Here is a 23,405-nt window from a genome sequence, read left to right on the forward strand (position 1 = left end):
CTATTTACGAAGGTTTCTCAAATTATAAAAACTATATATATATATACACGATATTTTATCAAACTTATACATATAATAAACTCTTACTTTCCCCAAATAATTTGACCAATAATTTTATTAATATAAATTATATTTATGAATACATTAATAATAATTTATTGTTAACTAAATGGATAAAATAAGATGAGAGAGATTAGTTTATAACTAAATTTTTATATAAAATCACATTTAAAATTTTGGGAGATTAGTTTCTTGTAGAAAAGAAAGAAAGAGAGAAAGAATTGAAAAAGAAAAATAGGATAAGAAGTATATATATATATATATATATATATGTTGACAAAGAAAAAGTCAAATGCTTATATATATATATATATATATTAAATTAGTGGAAGTACTTCGGACCATACAATATGGAATAATTGTGAAGAGAATATAAAGATGAAATGAACGCATGCTAAACATATGAAACTTAATACCCAAATAAACATATCAAATTAAAGTATATATATATTATGTATATGTCAGCCAGCTGCTTTTCCAATTTGCATCTTACCAAATCACTTCACCCCCCCTTTTTTTTATATTATTCCTTTTCACATCATCAAATTATTCAACCCTTCTTTCATTGCTATTCTAACTTTTTCTCTCTTTTCTTCCTTGCCAACTCATCTTCTAATACATTAAATCTTTTCTTTTGTATATACGATATATAACATAAGTTAACGTTGGATAATTATTTTATTTTTAGTTTTATCTCTTTCTAGATTGTAAGCATATGTTCTTTACTAATCAATCCATTTTATTTTTCACTAATAATAAAAAAAGCTTAATTAACACCTAACGTAGATTTTGCTTTACTTTTTTTAGATTTGTTGAATTCAATTAATGAATACGTGTTTGGGTGGTGTCAAAACAAAAACTTCATAATAAGGAATACAATTTCATATAAGATTTAGAAATTTTTAGTCTCTATACTTTTAAATTTGTATATATGTAGTTTATGAATGATCTCTAAACTTTAAATGGATATTATCATAGATTTCCATATTTAAAGACTATGTGTTTGATAAATTTGTCTAGTATCAAAGTCTATGATGTCAATAAGTTACTATGTGTTTCCAAGATCAATATATTATCCATTTTACTTATAAACTGAAAGATTTAATGCTCAATTAGATTAAAACTTTTAATTTTTCTTCAATCAAATATTTTTCTCTTTTAAAAAATTGAAGTGGGTCTGAAACCTATCGAGGACAAATTAAAATTGAAATCTTTGAGATAATATTAGATTTTGCTCTTGCTTATAAGACAAATTCTAGAATTTTGGACACAATTTTGAAAATTTAGATACTAAGATCTCGTTTAGACTGTGAATAGAGAAAATATTTTTAAGAAAAAACTATTATTTATTTAAACTCTTTCAATTTCTTTTAAATGGCTTTATTTCAAATAAGTAAACTCATGAAAAGTGAAAGGCATCCTAAATTTTGAATAAAACATTTTAATAAATATAATTAAGTATGTTGATGGAATATCTAAATTAACAAATATAATAATCTAAATAATTATCTAAACAATAAAAAAAAGTAGCTTTTAAAAACTTGTTTTTGTCTTTAAAAACTTAACACCCAGGTTTTAAACATCAAGGTATACTACACGAAAATGAGGTTTTTCGACACACTCAAGCATTGGAGAAGACCACAAAAATGTTGAAAATGGGACTTCCAATGTATGAGTAAATGTCGGGAAGCACGTCGACAGATCTGTGTCGGGAGAACCATCACCAACGCACCTTCGAAACTACATCTGGAGTTCATATCTCCTGACGTTCTTGATTGCGACATCTCTTATGCGTCTGCAGAGCCGATTTCCCGATGTGTAAACTAGGTTAGGTGAAGGTGCGTCAAGAACAGGACGCTCGACACCGTGCACATGCGTCAGCTTGAAGGTCGATTCCCGACGCACCAGCTGCATCAGAAATTCTATTTATTTATTTTTAAATAATTAATAATTAATTTATTAATTATTATATTTTTTCCACTATTCGATTTTGATTTAATTTAAATTAAAACTTAACAACGAAAACAGTCAATAAAATATCAAAATTGAAATTTTATTAGAATTACATAAAATTCAAAAAAGTTCAAACAAGAAAGCAATACATAGAAGCAAGATGAACTACGAACAAAGTAAGAAAGTAAGAAAGCTGCGGATGTCGATCCTCCTTCATGTGCCCGACTCAATTCTTCAATCTTCTTCATCATTTCACATTTCCTAATTCAAGGCAACGGATTCAAAATCCTAATTTGTAATGTACATAAAACAAAAACTACATCAAATTATATATACCGATATGCACTGACGACGACAACGACGAAAAGTCCTTCTTTTTGGATCTTCCTCACGGTCTCCCTCTCCCTCTCTTGTTTTCTCTCTTTTTTGTGTTCTGTGTTTTGTTTCGGCTTAAAAACACCAGGGATTTTCCGACGCACAACGAAAACGTCGAGCATTCTGGGGATTTCCCAACGTTTCTTTAAAAGTGTTGGGGATTCCTCAAACAAATTCCTGATGCTCTTGACACAACGTTGGAGGAAGGCGATAAGACCTTCCTCCGACGTTGTGTCAGGCGCGCCGGACATTTGTTTGAGGAATCCCCAACACTTTTAACGAAACGTCGGGAATTTCCTAGAATGTCCGACGTTTTTTGTATCCCGTAGGCGGAATCCCAAACGTCACATTCAATTGTTCACCATTTCTCGACAATGACACGGAGGCGTCGAAAATTGGGCTCGAAATTACCGACGCGTTTAATGGTTCGTCGGGCATTCCCCAGAATGTCCAACGTTTATGTATGACGTCGGTGGAAGCCCAAACGACACATTTAATTGTGCACCGCTCCCCGACGTTGACACGGGGACGTCGGGAATTCTCCAATTCTACAGACGTGGCACATATGTGTCAGGATTACTAGGGTCTACTGACGCACTTTATTCCGACGTGTATTAATGCGTCGAAAATACCCCAATTTCTTGTAGTGATATAGAGATTATAACAAAAGAGAAAGAGAACAATAAAACTACTTAAAAGGGATTTTAGGACTTCTCTATCTTTAACAACATTACAAGTCAATAGTTGATAGTTGGGTGATGAGAAGAGTCAAATATGGTTGTTTTTGTGTTTAACTATTTACAGGTCTGGCAAGTTGAACATATTTTGGGTATTAATATTTCAAAAGTTAAAAGATAATTTAGACAGAAAATAGAAAAGTTGGGAATGATTTATATAATAGTTAACATAAAAAAAGTAACATACATTAAACGTTAAGTTAGTGAAACATGGCTTGATAAAGTCCAAAAATGAGTAGAAATATTTTTGTTACTGCTTTCAAATAATTAACAATGATTGAAAGCTTGTTTATTTTTTGTAGAAGAAAAGAAGAAAAGAAGAAAGAATGGTATTCAATTAATATGGAATGAAAAGGTATTTGTTTAGATTGTGGGATTGGGGTGACTTGGTCTAAAGAGAGTAGAAATGAGTAGGGCCATATGGTGAACAAAACAAAAAAATGATATGTAATGTAAGAGATAAATGAATGGAATCCAAACCAACCAATGAACTTTTTGACTTCCAACCACAACTCACTCTCAAGTTTTGGATATGAGCTGCCGACGACACCACACATCTCACTTTCTTCTTTCTTTTTCGTTTCAATTTATATTCTCACCCTCATAATTTATCCTTTAATTAGGTAGCCATAAGTTTTTTTTTTTTCCAAATAATTAGTAATCATTTATTATTACATTCATTTTCTTGCCAAATAAGATTTGAGAAGGTGGTTGTTATGGTCGGCTAATTAATAACATATAGTAGTTTCTTCCAAATGTGAATAGATAACCTGTCTGAGATCTAGCTTTATGTGGATCAAATAAATATCCAAAATTTATAAAAACAACTAGCTTAAAATTTGATTTATTTTAATAAAATAATCTTATATCAATTGTTCATCAGAGATAACGAAGTATATGTTTAATTCTATTTCAATGTCTTTTTTTTAGAGAAACTAGATAAATTTACTGAAAATGCAATATCTAGTATAGTATTATTAGCAAAGATACATAAGTGCACCAATTGAACTAAAATATGGTACTTCTGAACCAAAGAGTTTTTCATTATCATCTCGATGTCGAAATATTTTTTTTTCACATCTAGTGAACGAACTTGGATTAGAATGTTTAATGAATATGCTTTATCTATATAAAATCTTTTCAAAACTTTTTCTGAATAACTTGATTGATGAACATATATTCTATATGCCAAATGCTCAATTTGTAAACCAAAGTATTTTTTTTTTTTGAGATCTTTCATCTCAAATTCTTTTTTAAGATATTTTATTGTCTTTGAAAACTCTTCAAGAGTTCCAATTATATTTAAATCATCAACATATACAGATATATATATATATATATATATATATATATATATATATATATATCAATTTTTAGCTCTCACGTCCCTAAGAGTTCACACGTGAGATTCATACTCGACTTTGTTTCACGCTGGGAGTGGCCTCCCTTCGAAGAGTGTTTGTATGGTCAATAAAAAGGTGAGTAGCTAAAAATTGATATATCATATATACCATTTTTCTCCCACTAAAATGTTTTATTAATTTAGGGTTTGTTGTACTTAGCTAAATTTCGGCTAAATGAATCTAAGTCTATTCTTATTATAACTCTTGTAATAAAACTTTACTATAAAGTTTCTAGGTGTATTAAACTATTTAATTTACCTAGTGACATCTCATTCTTAATAGGAATAAGGTTAATTCAACGCCGGTTTCGAGATAGTTCCCAGGTAGGAGGTGTTCCGTAAACCGTCAACTTAAGTACCTCCAACCTTAGACAGAACTTTACCGGTAGAGTTTCCTTATAACCTTATCCTATTTGTACTATTTAGTTTCATTAAACTAAAAATATAATTCTAATCGTATTAGAATTAATGTGATCTTAGGTCTATTTAATTTTAAACAATTTAAAATTAATCAAATTCATCCTAAGATCCTATGTTTGCATGCAATTATTTATTATAGGTTGACGGTTTTTAATTATCAAATTTTATAACTATTATAAAATTACTTAATTAGTCATATAATATGTATACTAGGGTTTAATTAATTAAAACAAATTTTTAAAAAATAAACCATACAACATGCAAAATATTATATCAATATAACAGTTAGAGGTGTACAAATATGAGTTGAACCCGAATAATCCGGACTACCCAATCCATATTATAAGGGTTGAGTTGTGTTAGGTTAAAATATGAGTTGGGTTGGGTTAATTTCTTTTATTTTTTATTTTTTCGGGTTTGGTTGGGTCTCGGGTTGGAGGGTTGAACCCAACCCAACCCGAATTAATATAAATAAATAAATAAATAAATTAGAGGTATATATTATTTTAATAAGAAACAAATTAGAGGTATATAAATTTTGAATTTATTGTATGAAAGTTTGAATTATGTATGTATTAAATTTAAATGTAACCGTTTAAAATTTTTCTAACTATTAGAAACTAGAAAACGGGAAAAAAATTAAAAAAAATATTTATATATACAACCCGACAAACCAACCCAACCTAACCCATATTTTACGGATTGGGTTGGGTTGGGTTAAAAACTAAATTCGGGTTATTTGGGTTGTCAACCAAAATAACCCGAAAATATGGGTTGGGTTGAGAATGTCTCCCAACCCAATTTCACCCTAATAACAATCATATTAATCTATGGATGTAATATGCTCAATGCAACCTTGGTTTTTATTTTAATTAATATAACATTTATATTTTTAAAAAAACATATAAATCAACCAAGCATCCATAAGACATTAATTTAAATATAACAAATTATATTTAACTAAGTAATGTCATGCGCCATTTTTATCCAACTTCTTATATTTAAAATATCAAAATACTTTAATTAACTCATGAAATTCAAAATTATGCATTAATATTAAATATTATAACATTTATAATATATAAAAATGCATGAACATGTTTAGAAAATCATGCAACTAAAATATAACTTTTATATTTAAGAATGATACATGATAATTATAATCGTAAGGTGGGATTTTAAATTATATGACATACATTATGCATATAATTAATTTAACCAAACATAATAATATATTAAATAGCAATAAAATCAACAACAACAACAAAGGTAAGTAGACACTATTGTTATATTTAAATGCAGAATAAGTGGACAATAAGATAGGAGTAAATCATAGAGGACATCTCACGCAAAGGTCACGCGATGGTAACTCGCCTAGTGAATAACACCTCCAGGCGAGAAACCATGTCATCACGCGAGGAAGGCTCACTGGAATACAAGAATGGTAGTTGAAGTGATGTGACTGTGAAGTGGTCTTAGAACTTGCTCACATGAATTCTTCCTTCACCACCTTCTTAACACAAGTTAGTTCGCTCAATCCTCTATCTTACCATAATTTATCCCCCTACACATGAGTCTCTAGGTGAGTGTAAATATTTTAAATTCTAGTTTGTATACATTTTTTTACTGCAACCATCATAACGCCTAACAGATAAGTAAACACTAGAACTAGTGTCTTGATACAATTTCCCATGTTCGACCCTAGATCATCTAAAAAAATCTATTGTTTTGCTTGAACTTGAGCCAACAGTAGAAAAACTTAGATCCAACGATAACTTAGATTTTACACGATAAGAGGCACATAGCGAGCATTTCACATGCTATGATCATGACTCATGACGTATCGCCTAGAAATGCGTACGCAATATAGAAAGATAAGTTAGCACAAATCGTGTGGTGAACCTACTTAGTGATGTATTGCAATTGCATTGAACGGATGTAAACTACACCATGAGTAAGTCCCAACCCAACCAACACATCGTCGTTCCACAAATCCAACTAAGTTTTTTTAATCCCAATCACTCATCAATGCTACCCTATCTATCAAAGCACTAACATATGTAGTTGGATGTAAATGTTCGAGTTAGGTATGGAAAACACTAAAAAGACATTACTCTTCAAATATCAAGACAAATATAGTCAACCTAAAATCAGATCTACAACAAATCTCAAAGAAACAAGATGGATAAATTGATATGTACATCAAGAAAATCAAAGAACTGAAAGATAAGTTAGCAAATGCAGCAACTGTTGTTGAAGAAGAAGATCTTGTAATCTATGCCCTAAATGGCCTTCCAAGTGAATACAGTTGCTTTCACACCTCAATGCGAACAATATCCCAATTACCAGTAAGTTTCTCTGAACTTCACGTCTTCCTAAAATTTGAAAAATTTGCCATAGAAAAGCAAACCAAATGTGAAGGTATCTCAGTTCAACCAACGACAATACTTGTTAATCAAAATACCAACTCACAAACACCTTGAAATTCATCAACAGAACCACTTTAGAGAAAGAGGAAGAGGTCGTAGTACTGGTAAAGGTTGATCAAACTTCAATCAAAAGAGAGGTTGTGGACAATCTAATTCTGGAAATCGTCCATTCATTCAATGCGAAGTATGTAATCGATCTGGTCATTCTATACTTGATTGTACAACAAAATGAACTATAATTATCAAGGAAAGCACCCCCTTCAAAATCTTGGTACCATGGTTACCCAACAAAACTCACAATATCTCAACACTCATACCTATTCTTCAAATACTTGGCTTGCAGATTCAAGATGCAATGCTTACGTTACTATAAATATTATAAAACTCTCCATAGCTAATGAATACAATGGTGAAGATAACATCTTTCTTGGTAGTGGTCAGTCACTTTCCATTACTCACAAATGATCAAGTAAACTCTCCTACTCCTTTTCACTACAAAATCTCTTGTAATATCCCAACCATCTCCATGAATCTACTATCCGTTCACCAAGTATGCAAAGATAATAACTGTTTAATCATTTTTTTTATGCTAATAAACTTACCAACCAAGACAAAACTACTGGCAACTTTTTATTCCAAGGCCTTAGTGTAAATGAACTTTATCCAATCACTCCATATGTCTCAAATCAGAAAAATTCACCAATTGCTCATACTGCAATACGATCATCCTTTAAGATCTCCTCCACCCTATAGCACAACCGACTCGGCCATCCTCACACACAAGTATTAAACACAATTCTAAATTCCTTAAGTACTATACTTTATTTGGTATTTAAGTATTTTTAGTTTAAGTAGTATTTTTGTATACATAAATAAAATAAAGTACTATATTTTATTTGGTCTTTTCACCTCCAAATTCTGTTTTACAAATTTAAATATTTAAATATCAATTATACAATTTTAAAAATTTTACTCTTATTTTTTTTTTCCAATTTTCATGTATGAGTAATGATTTTAAATACGGTATTTTGTATTAACAATTTGTATTTTTTTTAATGGTAAAGTTTTCTTAAATTCTTTAAAATTTAAGTATGCTTAATTTTTCACTTTTCTTAATTAATACACTAACTTTTTCCTTCTATTTTGCTTATTCAAATTTGTTTTCTAATTTCAACAAATACAAAATCATTACTTTTTGGCCACATATGTTTGCACTACACCACGTTAAATCACATCTTCATAATTCATACACATTAGGTCGATCAATAGTTTGTATCTTATAACAATTTGTGTTTGCAGTGCGAACTAATTTATTTTAGGTCATCGCCTATGTTTGGATGCATACTTTTTTAGTCTCTAGTTTATACTTAGTTATATGTTTTGTTGTATACTATTTTAGTATGGTATAGAAAATAGTAAACATTGTAATAAAAGAGAGAGAATGAGTAGAAAATAACCAACGATAAAAAATAAAAAAGAGATTTGAAACAGTACTTTAGTAGATATTATAGGTTATATTATTTTGAAATATCAACTATTATAATTTATCTTAAATACAAGAGAGACTTAGAGGGAAAATTCATCGTTTATTAAACATTTTAAGTTCACGAAGATTGAATGATTTCTCAAAGTCCAAAATCTCTAAAACATTAAAAAAAAATCTTAACTATAAGCATTTGACCTTAAGAACATTGACATGCTTAATCCCCAAGTGAAGCGTACATATTTAAGAGAGAAATAAAATATCATGGATTAAGAGACCAAACGTCGTATAAATATATATAAAGTTATTTTTAATTCACCAAACTCTCTGTTCTCCTAAAAACTTCATGTAATTGTCATATTTGGTTTATCAATACAGAGAGTAGTAGTTCTTTTAATTATCTACATTTAGTCTTTGCACTTTGTTAGTTTACTGCTATTGCTTTTAGGGTTCCATCTAAATTGATCTTCCTTTTTTTTTTTTTTTTTGGAATTAATATTTAACCATTTAGAAAAGTAATAATATAAAATATAACTTTCAAAAAGTCCAATTTCAAGATTTATTAAGTACTAAAACTTCAACCTTTAAAGTACAATGTTAAAAAATAGAATGGAAAAGAAACTCAAACTACAAAGGCCCAAATTGACATTTGAATCAAAGTTAAGTTCACGCTTAAAACTAAGCATAGCAACTTCTTTTGGTTTATTACTTTATTCATTGATCAAAGGATAATTAAATGCACATCTTATTGCCCTTTTTCTTCACTAATCAGTTAATAAACATATGGGTGTATGATTACAAACTTTGAAATACAAATCTTACAATATTGGTTACATCAAAATGGCTGTCTATTTGAATGTACCAAAGTTGTATTTGACCCATTTGACAAATTGCATCTTTGTAAGATATCTTCCAATTATATGTCCAAGGACTCCAAACTTGAAACATATACAACCTGCTTTATAACTTAATCCTCTTCTTCCTCCTCCCTTTCCCTTGGGACAGCCCCAAAATGTTGTACAAGAATGTCCACAACCAAGGGCACCAAATCCTTACAAGGGACAGCCTTTTTGTAAACATCTCCCAAATGTGAGTCACTCCCAATTCTCCCACCCAAGAAAACATCAACCCCTTCAACAGGCTTCTTATTCTCATCCCTAGCCATGCACCCCATGAAGCCAATATCAGCAACCTGAACCTGGCCACAGGTATTAGGGCAACCGGTCCAATGCATTCTCACCGGTCGGGTCACTGTGACTCGCCGTTGCACCTCCTCAGTCACCTTCAAGGCCCTAGCCTTGGTCTCTATAATGGCTTGTCCACAGAATTGATTGCCAGTGCAAGCTACCAATCCTTTCATGAGAATTGGTGGTTCTGGTGAAAATTTTTGTAATAGAGACTCTTTGAGTAAGGCTTCTAACTTTGAGTTTTGAATGTTGGGGATGATTATGTTTTGTTCTACTGTCAATCTGAGCTCCCCTGTGCCATATTCATCTGCTAGTCGAGCCAACTCGTCCATATCATCGGCTTGAACTCGACCAACAGGAATGTGAATTCCTACAAAGCTTAAACCTTCTTGTTTTTGTGGATGGACTCCAAAATAGTCCCTTCTTTCCCATTGCTTATTTACCAAATCCTCCGACGATGCTCTCTCCAACTCTTGTCTTGGCATTCTTTTTACTACTTCAGCTCTAAATCCTTCTATGCCCTGTTTTCATATAATCACATCATATAAACCAACTCAAATTCAGCCATCGATTTAAGATGGAAAAATACTTTCTTTTAATCTTAGAAATTTCAACTCCAGTGCCCAAACAAACACACACATTCAATCCAAAAAATTAAATTAATCCATCACCAATGGAGTTTTATGACATTTTAGTTAGTTATTAAGACTGTCTAACTTTGTAATGTTTACTATTTGTTTGTATTGAATATTCTCTTTATCCCATATTTATTATTTTTAATTTGTCTTTTATTACAGTTATTTTTTATCCAAAAGCTATTTTAACCCTAAACTAAAATAGACTCTCAAACATTAGAACCCACTAATCATAATAACCACGTTCAAAGTGGACAATGTGAATATAAGCATAGTTCAAACTTGATGCTATAAGTCTGAGATTCAAATCTATGGCTCCAAAAATGTTGCTTTGAACTGAATGAGGACAATTACTGATATGTTACGAATGAATTTAAGAATAGGGTGAGAGTTACCAGTTCATCGATGAGCCACATCATTCTACATTTCTGGCGGTTGCCTCTGGTGCCGAGGTCCCTGAAGGCCTCCAAGATGGCTCCACAGAGAGGGACGATGTCCTCTTCAGGCACCCAGGCGTCGAGCGGCACAGCCTCAGCGCATCGCTTGGCGCTGAAGAACCCACCCACCAGCACATTGAACCCCATTCGCCCGTTTTTTGTAGCGGGCATGTACGCAAGGTCGTTAATGTGAGGGTGTTCGTATAGATCGTGTGATCCTATCACACACACATTCCACTTTCTTGGCCTGTCCATACACAGTCAAACATTGAGCTCATATCATTACATGGAAGAATTAATGAGTAGATTCTTCATGCATGTTTGTTGGGTTGTATGGATTTAAATTAGAGAGGAGAAACTAAAGAGAAATGAACTTACAAATTGGTGAAAGCAGGATTTCCAAGGGAATTGCCAGTGATGAACTGGGAGAGCAAATTGTTGTAAGGCCTTGTGTCGATGATCTCCTCAGGATCAATGCCGGCGAGGGGATTTCCAACGGGATTTCGTACGTTGTCCATTCCACTCTGTAGACTGGTGAGTCCAACTTGGGAGAGTCCCTTAAGAATGTCGGGGACGTCGGAGAGAAGGACGCCGCGGATCTGCCAGTTCTGGCGTGTGGTTACGTCGGCGCAGCCGTCTTTGCCGTACTTGCGAATCACAGTGGCTAAGTATCGAGTTTGCTCGCTTGTTGTCACCCCATTTGGCAGCTTTAATCTCATCATGAATCTCCCATCTTTTTTTTTCATTTTCAAAATTCACAACAATTTCAATTACCATTTCTTATATTTACATTTTCAAATGTATAACATAAACAAATTCACTCTTTAATATATAATTCAATAATAACAACAACAAAACCTTGATTCTTATTTTTATATAAATATTTTAAAAGGGTAAGGTTGTCATTTTATTTTAATCAACTTATGTGTTAAACTTAGATGCTCTTCTAGTCCATATGATTTTCTCTCAATATATTCAATGAATTTATTGATCCTTAGCTTCTTTCTACCTCATATGTTTTTCTTATATTTATTAACCCCATACATCATATTAGTATATTATATAAACTATCAATTCCAGAATATTCAAATTCATTACGTGATATAAATTTTACATAGGGGAAGAAAATAACTCACATTGATGTTTTCTTCTATGGAAAAGGCCAAGCCATTTGAGTCTAACATCAATATCATCTTTAGAAAGTTTAGAAGCATCAATTTCCTCCATTGACAACTTTGAAACCTCTTCAATACCATTCTCCATGAACAGCTTCATTGGCTCTTTCTCTATTTTCACTTTCTCTTGTGGATTTATACCTTCTCTAAACTTCTCCTTCACCACCCAATATCCATCTCTCTCTTCCACTCTCGACTCTAACCTCGATTCTTCCACAGCCACCTCCGAGGGAGCTGTTGTCACCGGGGCCACCCCCACCCTCCGCCACCCACGGCGTCCCGAGGCTACAGGAGGAGACAGAAATGGAGCTGAAAAAGAGGAGGACATGATTGTTGATGCAATATTATTTGATAGCTAGTGTGCTTGGATGTAGAAAATTGGGGGATAGAGAGAGAGAGAGAGAAGTGGGAGAGACTTTATGGACTCTGTTTCCCTATCAGTAGAGGACCTTTGGTAGTCTTCAAAGGCCAAAGTTTGCTTTTTAATATTTTGTCCTTTTCTATCTTCCACTCCTTTGAGAAGTTGGCCACAAAAAGGATTAGATTATACAGAGTGGTTTGGTTGGTCTCTACCTTTAGCCTTCCCAAATTCAATTTCTAATTCTAATCTTCGAACAATATTATTTAGCATCTTAATTGTTCTTCAATTTTCATTACGTCCTTGTACAAATTATATATATTTTTGGGTACTCTAAATTTTTTTATTTATTAGGAGAGTAAGTAAATTTTTTAAACTTTCATTTTAGTTATGTTTACATTGGTTTAAGTGTCTTACAATCTTCCTTTCAACTCATCCTATTAGAAAATGTCTTAATGTATGTAAGTTAAAAAAGTTTGATGTGGAGAAATTGATGGAATGATCAACTCTACCTTGTGACAACTGCATGTCCAAAAGGATGTGTTGTTACGACATTTGGTTCCATTAGGCTTGGAGGGAAGATTGAGCAATGGTAATTCTTGAAGAGTTAAGTGGTGATGGAAGTCCAATAGAGTCCAAGGGTGATTCCAAGCAAAGGATTAAAGACAAAATTCTTTGTGCAAAAAAATAGGTTGTTGAGAGTGTGAATAGTTTAGGCTGATCATGAAAAATAAAATAGATTTGACAAAATGGCTCTCTTTTGTTCAGATGCTTACATTGTTTTTCTTGTTAGAAAAGGCGATTATTTTTTTTAAGAAAAATGAAATTCATTCATGTGATAGATCTACTTTACTTGATATGATAGATCATCTCAAAAGATTACTCACGAACATTAACTTAATAGTTAAAAACTTTTAGGTGAATCAAGTAGTTGAAAGTTCCACACCATAATCCTTATTAGAGTTAAACCACATGCAACGAAAAAAAATAGCTTAGAGAATGACATTTCAAATGTTATATTTTTTATCATAGACTAGGTTATAGTGAAAACTATGATTATTGATGAAAACAGTGGATGCAACAAAAGTTAAAAGGTTCTTCAAATAACTCACAAAGGTGGAATCTGTCGAATATTGACAAAATATTATAAAAAGGTTCAAATAAGCAATAGACTCGAAGCATTATAAAAAAAATTTATGACATTGTTTCAAGTTAGTCGTCCCATTTAGAAACACTTTAAATTTGAGTGTATTAGTTTTAGTTCAATTATCTTTTGTATTCTTTATTAGAGTGAGATTAAAAGGTGTGAATAATGGAAAAGGTTGAAAAAGTCGATAATTATTTTATATAACTTTAATAAATTTTACTTAATAGATTTTGTTGGTTCTAGTGGTTGTGTTTTTATTTTTACTTCGAATTTAGAATTTGCTATTTAATTAAATTAGGGTGATCTTTTCTTTTAATTTATCAATTATCTTTTTCACAAAACTATTGAAAGATTTGTTTGGATCAATTTGGTTTAAAAAGTGATCACGTTCGTTTTTGTACGTGCTTTCAACTTTCTATATTTTGAATTTCAATTTTCAACTATTTGCTATTATATATTCTTGACTTTTAAATTTTTCATTTTAGTATTTTTATTTTCTTTCTTCTTTTTACTTTTAAACAATTGCCATTATTTGGTCCTTCATTTCAAACTTCTAATTATATAAGTCTTACCCACAATGAATGCCATTTAGTATCAATTTATGATTTGACTTCAAGTTTTGGTTTATGTTGGGTTGCTAATAAAATTGGAATAAGAATTAGATAAATGAGAGGAAAATATACTAAGTTGTAAACTTTACCAACGATGTATAGAAGCATTTTAAAACCTTTTTTCTAGAAAGATTGAAGAGTACTAATGGATGCAATTTTTATAACTTTAGAAATATTTTCTAAATCAAGTCTATTACTCAAACTTTTGAAACTTCAAGCATGAACCAATCCAAACACAATTTTAATATATTATAATACATAATATGCTGATGTTATAGAATATATTACAAGATTTTTTTTTTCTTTTTTTGTTATAAAAGAGTACCATCTTTGTCTTTGACACCCTTTGCATCACAGATTGAAATATATTTATTGTATTGGTTCTTTTTCAATGAAATTTGGCCTTATTTTACTAAAAAAACAATTGAACAACACCATTGGGGTGGGGTTCATATGTTCTCACAAATTTAATATTATTACATGTTTCCTTCCTAGTTAAGTCTTTGTAATAACCTAACTTTTGATAATATTTTAACTTTTGTTATAAGATCAAAATTGTAGATTAATGATTAAGATTTAGATTGTGTTTAATATATTAATTATAAAAATGAAAAGATGTAATATGATGAAGTGTTGGATGGGTTTGAGAAGAAGTTGAGGAAGAGTTTAATAATAATGTGATAGATAAGTATGAATAGGAAAGAAAGAAAGAAAGAAAGAAAGAAAGAAAGGAAGAAAGAACCTTTCCAAGCAATGAAGGGTCGCGGCCCCAGGGCGCCGCATCTTATTGTTGAATAAGAAAACCGGTGGCCGCCTAACATGCCGGTGGCCGCATGTGGAAACCCCAAAAACATGTGGCTTCCCCGAACCTCTCTCCACTCTATTACATTACACCCTTCTATTTCCACTTCTAACTTTTTCTTTTTTATTATTTACTATTCTATTTATTTATTATTCAAAATAAATAAATGAAAAAAAAAAGAAAAGAAAAGAAGGAAGAATATATTTACATCATTTTTAATATTTGTTTTCTCAATCATTCATCATCATCATCAATCATCTCACCTAATGACACTATTCATTTCAATCATTCTTCATCATCATCTTCCTTTTCTTTTTTTGCTACAAGATCCAACTTCCGTACACAAAACTGAAATGAACCATGACCCAAATTATCTACCTCCGTAGGAAAACTAAAACTGAATTAGGAAATGATAAGAAACTACGGTTAAACAAACTTCAAATATATGAACACCAAAAATGGTATTTTAACTTTTTCACTACTTTAAAATATTTTATTTTGATCAAAGACTCTACACAAGTTAGTAATGAGAAGGAAGAGTAAAAACCAGTAAGTTATGGAGTGGAAAGAAAGAAAGAACCTATATTGATCATAAAACTTGAGCGGAAGGTAATTTACAAAACAAAGACAAGAGATCTCCATCAGGTAAAGAAAGTGACAGAGACTTACAATGACAGTTTCCATATGTTAAAAAGAGGACAAAGAACAATTGCTGGAGGAAGAAAAAACCAACAGCAGCCAGCCCTCTGCCATACTCTACTTTCTAAAACTAAGTGGCAGGCAGCAACATTCACAACAAACTTTGGCTTCTTTTTCCTTTTTCCTTATTTCTTTTGTGGGTATTTGACAAGTTAATGACATACAATGGTTACAGAGGTAGCTATCTGATCTTTTACATCACCATTTTAGCCACCAATTGCAGCCAGAAACTTTCGCTTGCTTGATGGATCTTCATGCAAGACCACGACATCGTTTACTTTGTCAAACAACTCCTCCAATCCTCGAACACCGAGGCTCTGGAAGTTTAAGCTTTTCTTGTATCGCTGTAAGTATATTGCCTCAAAACATCCTAAGAAGATTCTACATGAATAGCTAACAAGAATCTCCTGTAACTCGTGTTTGAACTGCTCGATACAGCATGCTTCGTTGTTTTTGCATTGATCTGCTGGTGTCTGGTTGGTTTTTCCTACACCCTTCTTCTCATCGTGTTCTTCATGAACTACTCTTTCTTCTTCTGAGTATTCGTCTGATGAGACCAAGCCTGGAGCAACTTCAATAGTTTCCTCCAATGTACCCTTACCTTTTTTATTTTCTTTCCTTGACAATATCAAAGGCGGGGCACTCGGGCATGATCTTGAGTTTCGAATGTAGACAGATTTCTTGTTGCCTTTGCCCTCTACAATGAGGACATCTCCCATCTTCTTAAAAAGATTCACAAGCTTGACACCAGGTTCGGATGTGTAGAGTGGCCTTCCAAAGACTCTCTGGTACTCAGCACGAACCTTTGTAATGGGTAAGCATCCTCCAGAAAGTTCTAGCAACTTAACCATTTGTCCCTTGAGAACATTTAGGTCTCCTGTCTGTGGCCACCAAGCGGATTCATTTTGGTCTCCACACGAAACAACACCTGTTGGAACCTCGTTCAAACCACATGGGAGACTCTGTGACCTCAAAGTTGAAGTTACGCTAGGAACAGCCAAATTACTATTGTATTCGGATAGAGAATGAGATACAACTGAAAAATCCCTCACGTTGTAATAGCTCTGGGACACTCCTCTGTAAACAATAGCTTCCTCTTCATTTTGGCCATCCAGAACATCATTAATATGGCATCCCTTGAGATATCCAGAAATTTCGGCTGCTCCTCCACGGGAGGTCAACACTTTGGGGGCAAGAGCAAAGCCTTCACCACGAGCCACGGTGGGCCAGTCCCAAACATACTTCCCCGCATTGCAGAGGGCAGATGAAACACCCACACCAGAAGGGATGACAAGTATCACATTATAACCACGTTGACCTAAAATGTGAAGCGCTGGAGCAAAATCGACATCACCAGATATGAGCATTATGGATGATGGGGGAGGGTTATCTAGGGCAAAGAGAAACATATCAACTAGTATAGCCTTGTCGGCAGCATCCTTCCGACCATTTGGCACGTCAATTAGCTTGATACCAGTTCTCTGACACCCTTCTCTCAGTCGTCTAGGAAAAGCATTGAAATCCCCATATGCAGAAAACATCATAACTGCTCCTTGTATTACAGGGTGCACACGCAAAGCCATTCTTATATTACCAGCTACATCTTCAGGGCGGACATCACTGGGAACAGGGCAATTCTCAATATCCCACAAGATGGCCACAGGACCGTCTGAAGAACTTCGAGTTTGCTGATTTGGAGCCTGAGAAACATTCCTGTTCAAGTCTTCCATTTGGATTTTCCTTTGCTCTGATGATTCAGATTGAGCTAGCACTGTTTTTGACACATTTAAACAAGCTAAGTCATTATTTTCCTTCAGAATCAGATGTGTCTAAGAGGATTGACTAAATATAGTGCACCAGAAAAAAGATGGAACATCAAAAAGTGCCCAACTAGAAAATTTTCTTTTCCCTTTGCTTTCCTTGGCTAGGAAGTTTAGTACAAATTCCAAGAAAACAATTGATCCAACAAAAATTCAATTTGAAATTCAAAGTCACAGTCACAGAAGACCTATACAGAACAATTGAATTAATTTTTTTTAATAGTGGGGGTGGGATTTCAAAGCTTCGACCTCTAAGGAGAAAGTCATGCTGTACCACTGAGCTAAGCTTTCTATGGTAAACAACTGAATTAAACCGATCAGTCAATTTGCTACATAAGTACCCAAGTACACGAATTTGCATACATAAGATTACAGCTTTGTTAAATCTGCAGATAACCCTATACAAACCAGTGAAACACACAGTTTATGTTACATTCTAACTTCTACAAATCCTCAAAAACTAAACTACAAATTGGTAACACAAACCCAAGTTTGTCCTTATTCATTCACATGCCCAATCCAAACACAAATCACATACACTCACAGCCTTCCCAACCACACATTTCGGAGACCAAACATGAATCGCACACTCATAGCCCTCCCCACCCTAAATTTTAGAGATATTAAAAAACATGAGCCAAATATTCTTTAGGGTTTAAACACCACACGATGTAGAGCACAAATTGGGGGGAAATTGCACATTGCATTACTATGCAAAATAGGTAAGAAGGCAACGAAAACTAAATGCACTGAGCTGAAAACGGAGACATTTCGCTGAGAGGTTGGCTTCTTTTTGAGTAATAACAACTGTCTGCGCCGTGTGCCCGAATCTTCCTAACAATTTATGCTTAAGATTTGGTGAATTATATCTACCTATTCCCATGATTCCTACTTAATAATCTGAAACCCAAATCAGCCAATTCATAGCCACATAGCTTTCAAATTGTTGATCCCTTCATATGATAGCCAACAAACGGCACAAAAATTTCAAACTTCAGTAAATAATGGGGTCGTGGAGAAAAAAGCTACAATTCACTGCCCATCAAACTATTATCAATTTGTTGCAGCTAAACAATTTGATCCGCACCAATTAAACTGTATACTGGCCATATCAAAACTGAAGGAATTTAGGGTAGAATTCAAAACAAGTAAAAACCACCTATCCGATGATTTCCGACCAACCGAAGCATCAAATTGAACACAACAACCAGCAGAAAAAGTGATATGGAACCAGAATCAAACGATAATTTCCATTGAACTACACGATTAGCACAAAAAACCCAATAAAAAATGTACCTCGGAATTATGCAAAAGGTCGTAAGCGTAGGAGAAAGTCAGGTTGAGAAAAAAAAATCCTGAAGAAGAGAAAACAGAGTTGGTAAGAGATCTAAAAGTAAAAAGTCGCAGAAGAAGTTATGGAAAAATGAATTAAAGAAAAATAAAAAGAAGAAGCAAAGGCTGAGAGATAGAGAGAAGGGGAGGAAGAGTGCGGTGTGTACCTGACCTGAAGACGAAGAAAAGGAGTTTATGGAGAAAGAAAGTTTCGATCTTTATCCTCAACCAAAAAATTCGGATTGTGGGAACTCAATTTTTCCTCGAAGCTTTTCTTTTTACTCTTTTTTCTTCTTTACTTCTCACCATCTTACTTAATACTTATTTGTTTTAACAAAATCGAAATTTTTGTGTTGTTTTTAGACTACACTTATCTTTTAAAATATAAATTTTTTTGGAAGGATGTGATGATGTTTCATATTTATTGCCACTTCAAACAAATCCTCACATCATTCAAACTCTCAATTTTGGTTCAACATATTAAACCATTCATATTATATTGAGTTACCATTACAATCATTTTTTCTTTGCCATATGGTAATGACTTGTAATATGTCTCACATTTGAAACTTTTCCATTTTTAACAAAGTAAACCGCTAACTCATTTTAATCCACCCGTTCCCTAGTGTTTACACATTTGACTTAATTGTGATATTTTGTACCAAATTTTTACTTTAATATTTACCCAAATAATTGTCAAAATTGTTTCTTTTTTCTAACATATTATTTCAGATTATTCTTGTAATGCGATCAAAGTCCCACATAGGTTAGATAAGGGAATGATCTTGAGTATATAAGTGAGAACAACTATCTCTATTTGTATGCGATATTTTGGGATGGTACCAAAAGCAAAGCTACGAGGGTGTATACCCAAAAGTTAGAGATATTTGAGTGGTTTGTTGTCCTAACAATTCTTTATATTTAGATACCTCACATACCATAATTCAACCTATATCAAACATATATGAGTGACTAAAAAGTTAAAACTTTGAATCTATGATATTATATATGCTTTGCCTTGAAGCAATATGTGAGGTATGATATTAAAAATGTTACTTTTAGTATATTAAACATGTTACTATTTGTTATAGCTAAAATTAGCCTCCTTAGGATGGCCATGGGAGAGTCTAGCAAAACTTAGAGAGAACTACGTGGAACCCATAAGGTAATTTCATGCAAGAACGAGTGTAGTTGAAATTAACACTCAAATTTCAACTAATTCAATGGGAGGAGCATCAAGCACAAAGAGCTTATTCACCTAATTCGACTAAACTGAGCTAATCCCACTTCATGTAAGATTTCTCTACTAAGCCAAGTCAAAGGTAAAATATTATTTTACTTCTCAAGTAAAATTTTGACTTACACTATTAGAAAATGGAGATCTTCCGACGCACAAAATCGTCAGAAGATATATGAAAAAGCATAGAAAAAAGTTCTCCTTACTCGTAAATGTGCGTTGGGATCTGAATCAGGAAAGGATTTTTCGACGCACAAAATGAAGCGTCAAGAGATCATCTTCACATCTCTCGACATTGTATGGTTGGCTTCGGGAGATTTGAGACATGCAAAGGATCTCTAGATGTTTCATTTTGTGAGTCGAAAAATCTTCTATTTTTTTAAAAAAAATATATATTGTCCATTATTAAATAGAAGATATATATTTTGCAATTTTGTTGGGTAAAACAACTAAGTGAAAAGAATGAATGGATGGGATGTCACCATCATCAAACAAGGGCAACTTGAATGATTGGTTGAAGTGGTATGGAATAATACTTTTGTTCCTATGCAACACAATGTTTCTTAAATTAAAAACGCCAACCAAAGAAAAAACCCTTATTCAAAGAGAGAAGAAAATAGATTTTCTTTCCTCCTTTCCTTTCAGTCTCTACCTTTTCCCTTCTTTATAATTGTTTTCTTAAGTTCCTCTTGGATAGAAAATTTAAAAGTTGCCTAAGATTCTTTCAATCTGAAAATCCATACATGAATTTTCATATTTTTTTTTCAATCCACATTCCCACTACAACTAAAGATTGCTCTAGTAGGATTAAATCAAAGGATCGTCCATTTTCCTTCAAGGTTCAATGCAGAAAACTCAAAAAGGCTGCAACACATAGTAATAATACTCTTCTTTAATTTTTCTTTGGAGTAGAAAAAGTAATTAACCAACTTCTCTGATAAGATCTTAATCGATGCCAAACATGAGACCTTGCATCATCGAAACCCATCCCATCAGATAACCAAACAAAATCAGACAACCAAGTGATTACGAAGATGAAAATGATTTACTTGGAATGAAGTGGTTCTGACGTTGGACGAAAAAGTAGTTCCAACAATGGAAAGAAGAAAAAGAAAGCCTTGAAAGCCCTAAAAATTTTCCTCCTTCACAAATCTATAAAATACAGATTGGGGGAGGGTGGCCAACTTTTGACGTCGTTCAATATGCGTCAAGAGTTCCCCAAACAACTCCCGACGTCGCTCAATGTGTGTCGGGAGTTTCCAAATAATCATGACGTCGTTCAATATGCGTCGAGAGTTCCCAAACATCTCCTAACACTTACTAGTATTGTTGGGAATTGGCCTCCATGTCACAACGTCTCCCAACACTGCGTCGAAAGTTTTCAAACAAATCTCAACGCTTTAGTTGTGCGTTGTGCGTCGAAAGATACTATATCTCCTACCACTCCAATTGGAATGTCGGGAGATGTCCTATCTCTCAATGACCTTTCTTCCAACTAGAGGGGTAAGAATATGGGTTGAACCCGAATAACTTGGACTACTCAACCCATATTATAAGGGCTGGATTGGGTTGGATTGAAAATTTTGGTTATTTTCGGATTGGGTTGGGTCTCAGATTGGAGGGTTGAAAATTTTAGTTCAACCCAACCCAACCCGAATTAATATAATATAATATAATATATATTATATTTTTTATTTTATTTTATTTAATATTTAAAAACAATTAGGTAGAAAAAGAAATCCAACGCACATTCCTACTTCCTTTCCACTTTCTCTTTCCTGATTCCTCTTTCTCCATTTCACGATTTCTTCTCCTCTCCGCCATTTCTCATCTGAAATTTCACTATCTCAGTTCGTCTTCTTCCTTTCCTCTCCATCGTATCTTAGTTCATCTTCTTCCTCTCCCCTCCTCCGTATCTCACCAGTCGTCTTCGTCTCTGACTTTGCTCATTCGCCTTCGCTTCTGACTTTGGCCATTCGTCTTCACCGTCAGCGTCCTCCCTCTCCTTGTCGTTTGTTTCCTCGTTGTCCGTCTCCTTAGATTCTAACGGTCATCTTCTCCATCCGTCTCCCCAAATTTTGACGGGTATACTTTCAAAGATTAATGGCTCCTTAGGAACAAAAAATAAAAAAAAAACTTACAACCCAACCCATATTTCGGGTTGGGTTGGGTTGGGTTGAAAACTTAATTCGAGTTATTCGGGTTGTCAACCCAAATAACCCAAAAATATGGGTTGGGTTGAGAATGTCCCTCAACCCAACCCAATTACACCCCCTACTTCCGACGATGTAAAGCTACGTCCGGAGATTCTCATTTTCTTGTAGCTTTGGTCAAAGTTTGACTAAACAGTTAACATTTCTATTAACTATTTTCTATTTTTGCAAATTTCAACTTTACCCTTCAACATTAAATTAAAATTAATTCAAATAATCAATTTTAATCTAATTAAATAATCAAACCATTTAATTAAATTTGATTTTAATATCCATATTAAATCCCACTAATTCTCATCAATCTAAGACACCTTTCAATCTCTATTCAAAATTGTGAGATTTAAATCTTATTTAAATATGATATTCACTCTAAACAAAGTCATTAAATATATCAAATATTTGTAACGATTTTTTCTCAAAACTAATTCGAACAATTTGAATTTTTTTATCGTAATTTTAAGGTTAACTTTGATATGAGCTACTACAAGGACCTAATGGACCTACAGATCATGAGCTATAATGATTCAAAATTAACCGGCTAAACTCTTCAACCTGTTAAGTGACATTCGTTAACTATCGAGATTGTCCATTATAACTCATCATTGTACTCTCCTCACAATAAATAGATTTTTGTTCACCTGCTATAACCACGATTACCAAGCCAATATTTCACAGGTTGTTCGTAATTATGATTGAGTCAAAATCACTGTTTTACCTTCAAAATTACTTATTGTTTCTTAAGTCCCACCAATCCTCTAATAAACAATTGATTTATAGTCCAACCAATAAACCGAGTCCCTCTCAGGTCAATGAAAGGGTAGGGTTTATCACGCTCCCACCCAGAATGCGTCCATATATTCCTCGCGTTTTGAGCGCGAGATCATGACTTGAGC

General features: G+C 33.1%; 2 protein-coding genes across 4 annotated transcripts; both read right to left on the reverse strand.

Annotated features, from left to right (window-relative positions):
- Positions 1-9,501: 9,501 nt before the first annotated feature.
- Positions 9,502-12,710, reverse strand: NIR (ferredoxin--nitrite reductase, chloroplastic). The gene is made up of 4 exons (XM_004140647.3): positions 12,255-12,710; positions 11,497-11,851; positions 11,077-11,365; positions 9,502-10,567 (listed from the first exon to the last, which is right to left on the reverse strand). The coding sequence occupies exons 1-4, from the start codon at positions 12,619-12,621 to the stop codon at positions 9,827-9,829; spliced, it is 1,752 nt and encodes a 583-aa protein (XP_004140695.1). The 5' UTR covers positions 12,622-12,710; the 3' UTR covers positions 9,502-9,826.
- Positions 12,711-15,765: 3,055 nt separating this feature from the next.
- Positions 15,766-19,370, reverse strand: LOC101217738. Of its 3 annotated transcripts, none has more exons than XM_004140648.3 (3): positions 19,230-19,370; positions 19,027-19,085; positions 15,766-17,681 (listed from the first exon to the last, which is right to left on the reverse strand). In XM_004140648.3, the coding sequence occupies exon 3, from the start codon at positions 17,638-17,640 to the stop codon at positions 16,117-16,119; it is 1,524 nt and encodes a 507-aa protein (XP_004140696.1). In that variant the 5' UTR covers positions 17,641-17,681; positions 19,027-19,085; positions 19,230-19,370; the 3' UTR covers positions 15,766-16,116. The 3 variants fall into 3 exon arrangements, with proteins under 3 accessions (XP_004140696.1, XP_031738786.1, XP_031738785.1); XM_031882926.1 differs by having other exon boundaries at positions 19,235-19,339; XM_031882925.1 differs by having other exon boundaries at positions 19,027-19,235.
- Positions 19,371-23,405: the final 4,035 nt, after the last annotated feature.

This window comes from Cucumis sativus, chromosome 3 (genome assembly GCF_000004075.3).
Source record: "Cucumis sativus cultivar 9930 chromosome 3, Cucumber_9930_V3, whole genome shotgun sequence".
NCBI lineage: Eukaryota > Viridiplantae > Streptophyta > Magnoliopsida > Cucurbitales > Cucurbitaceae > Cucumis > Cucumis sativus.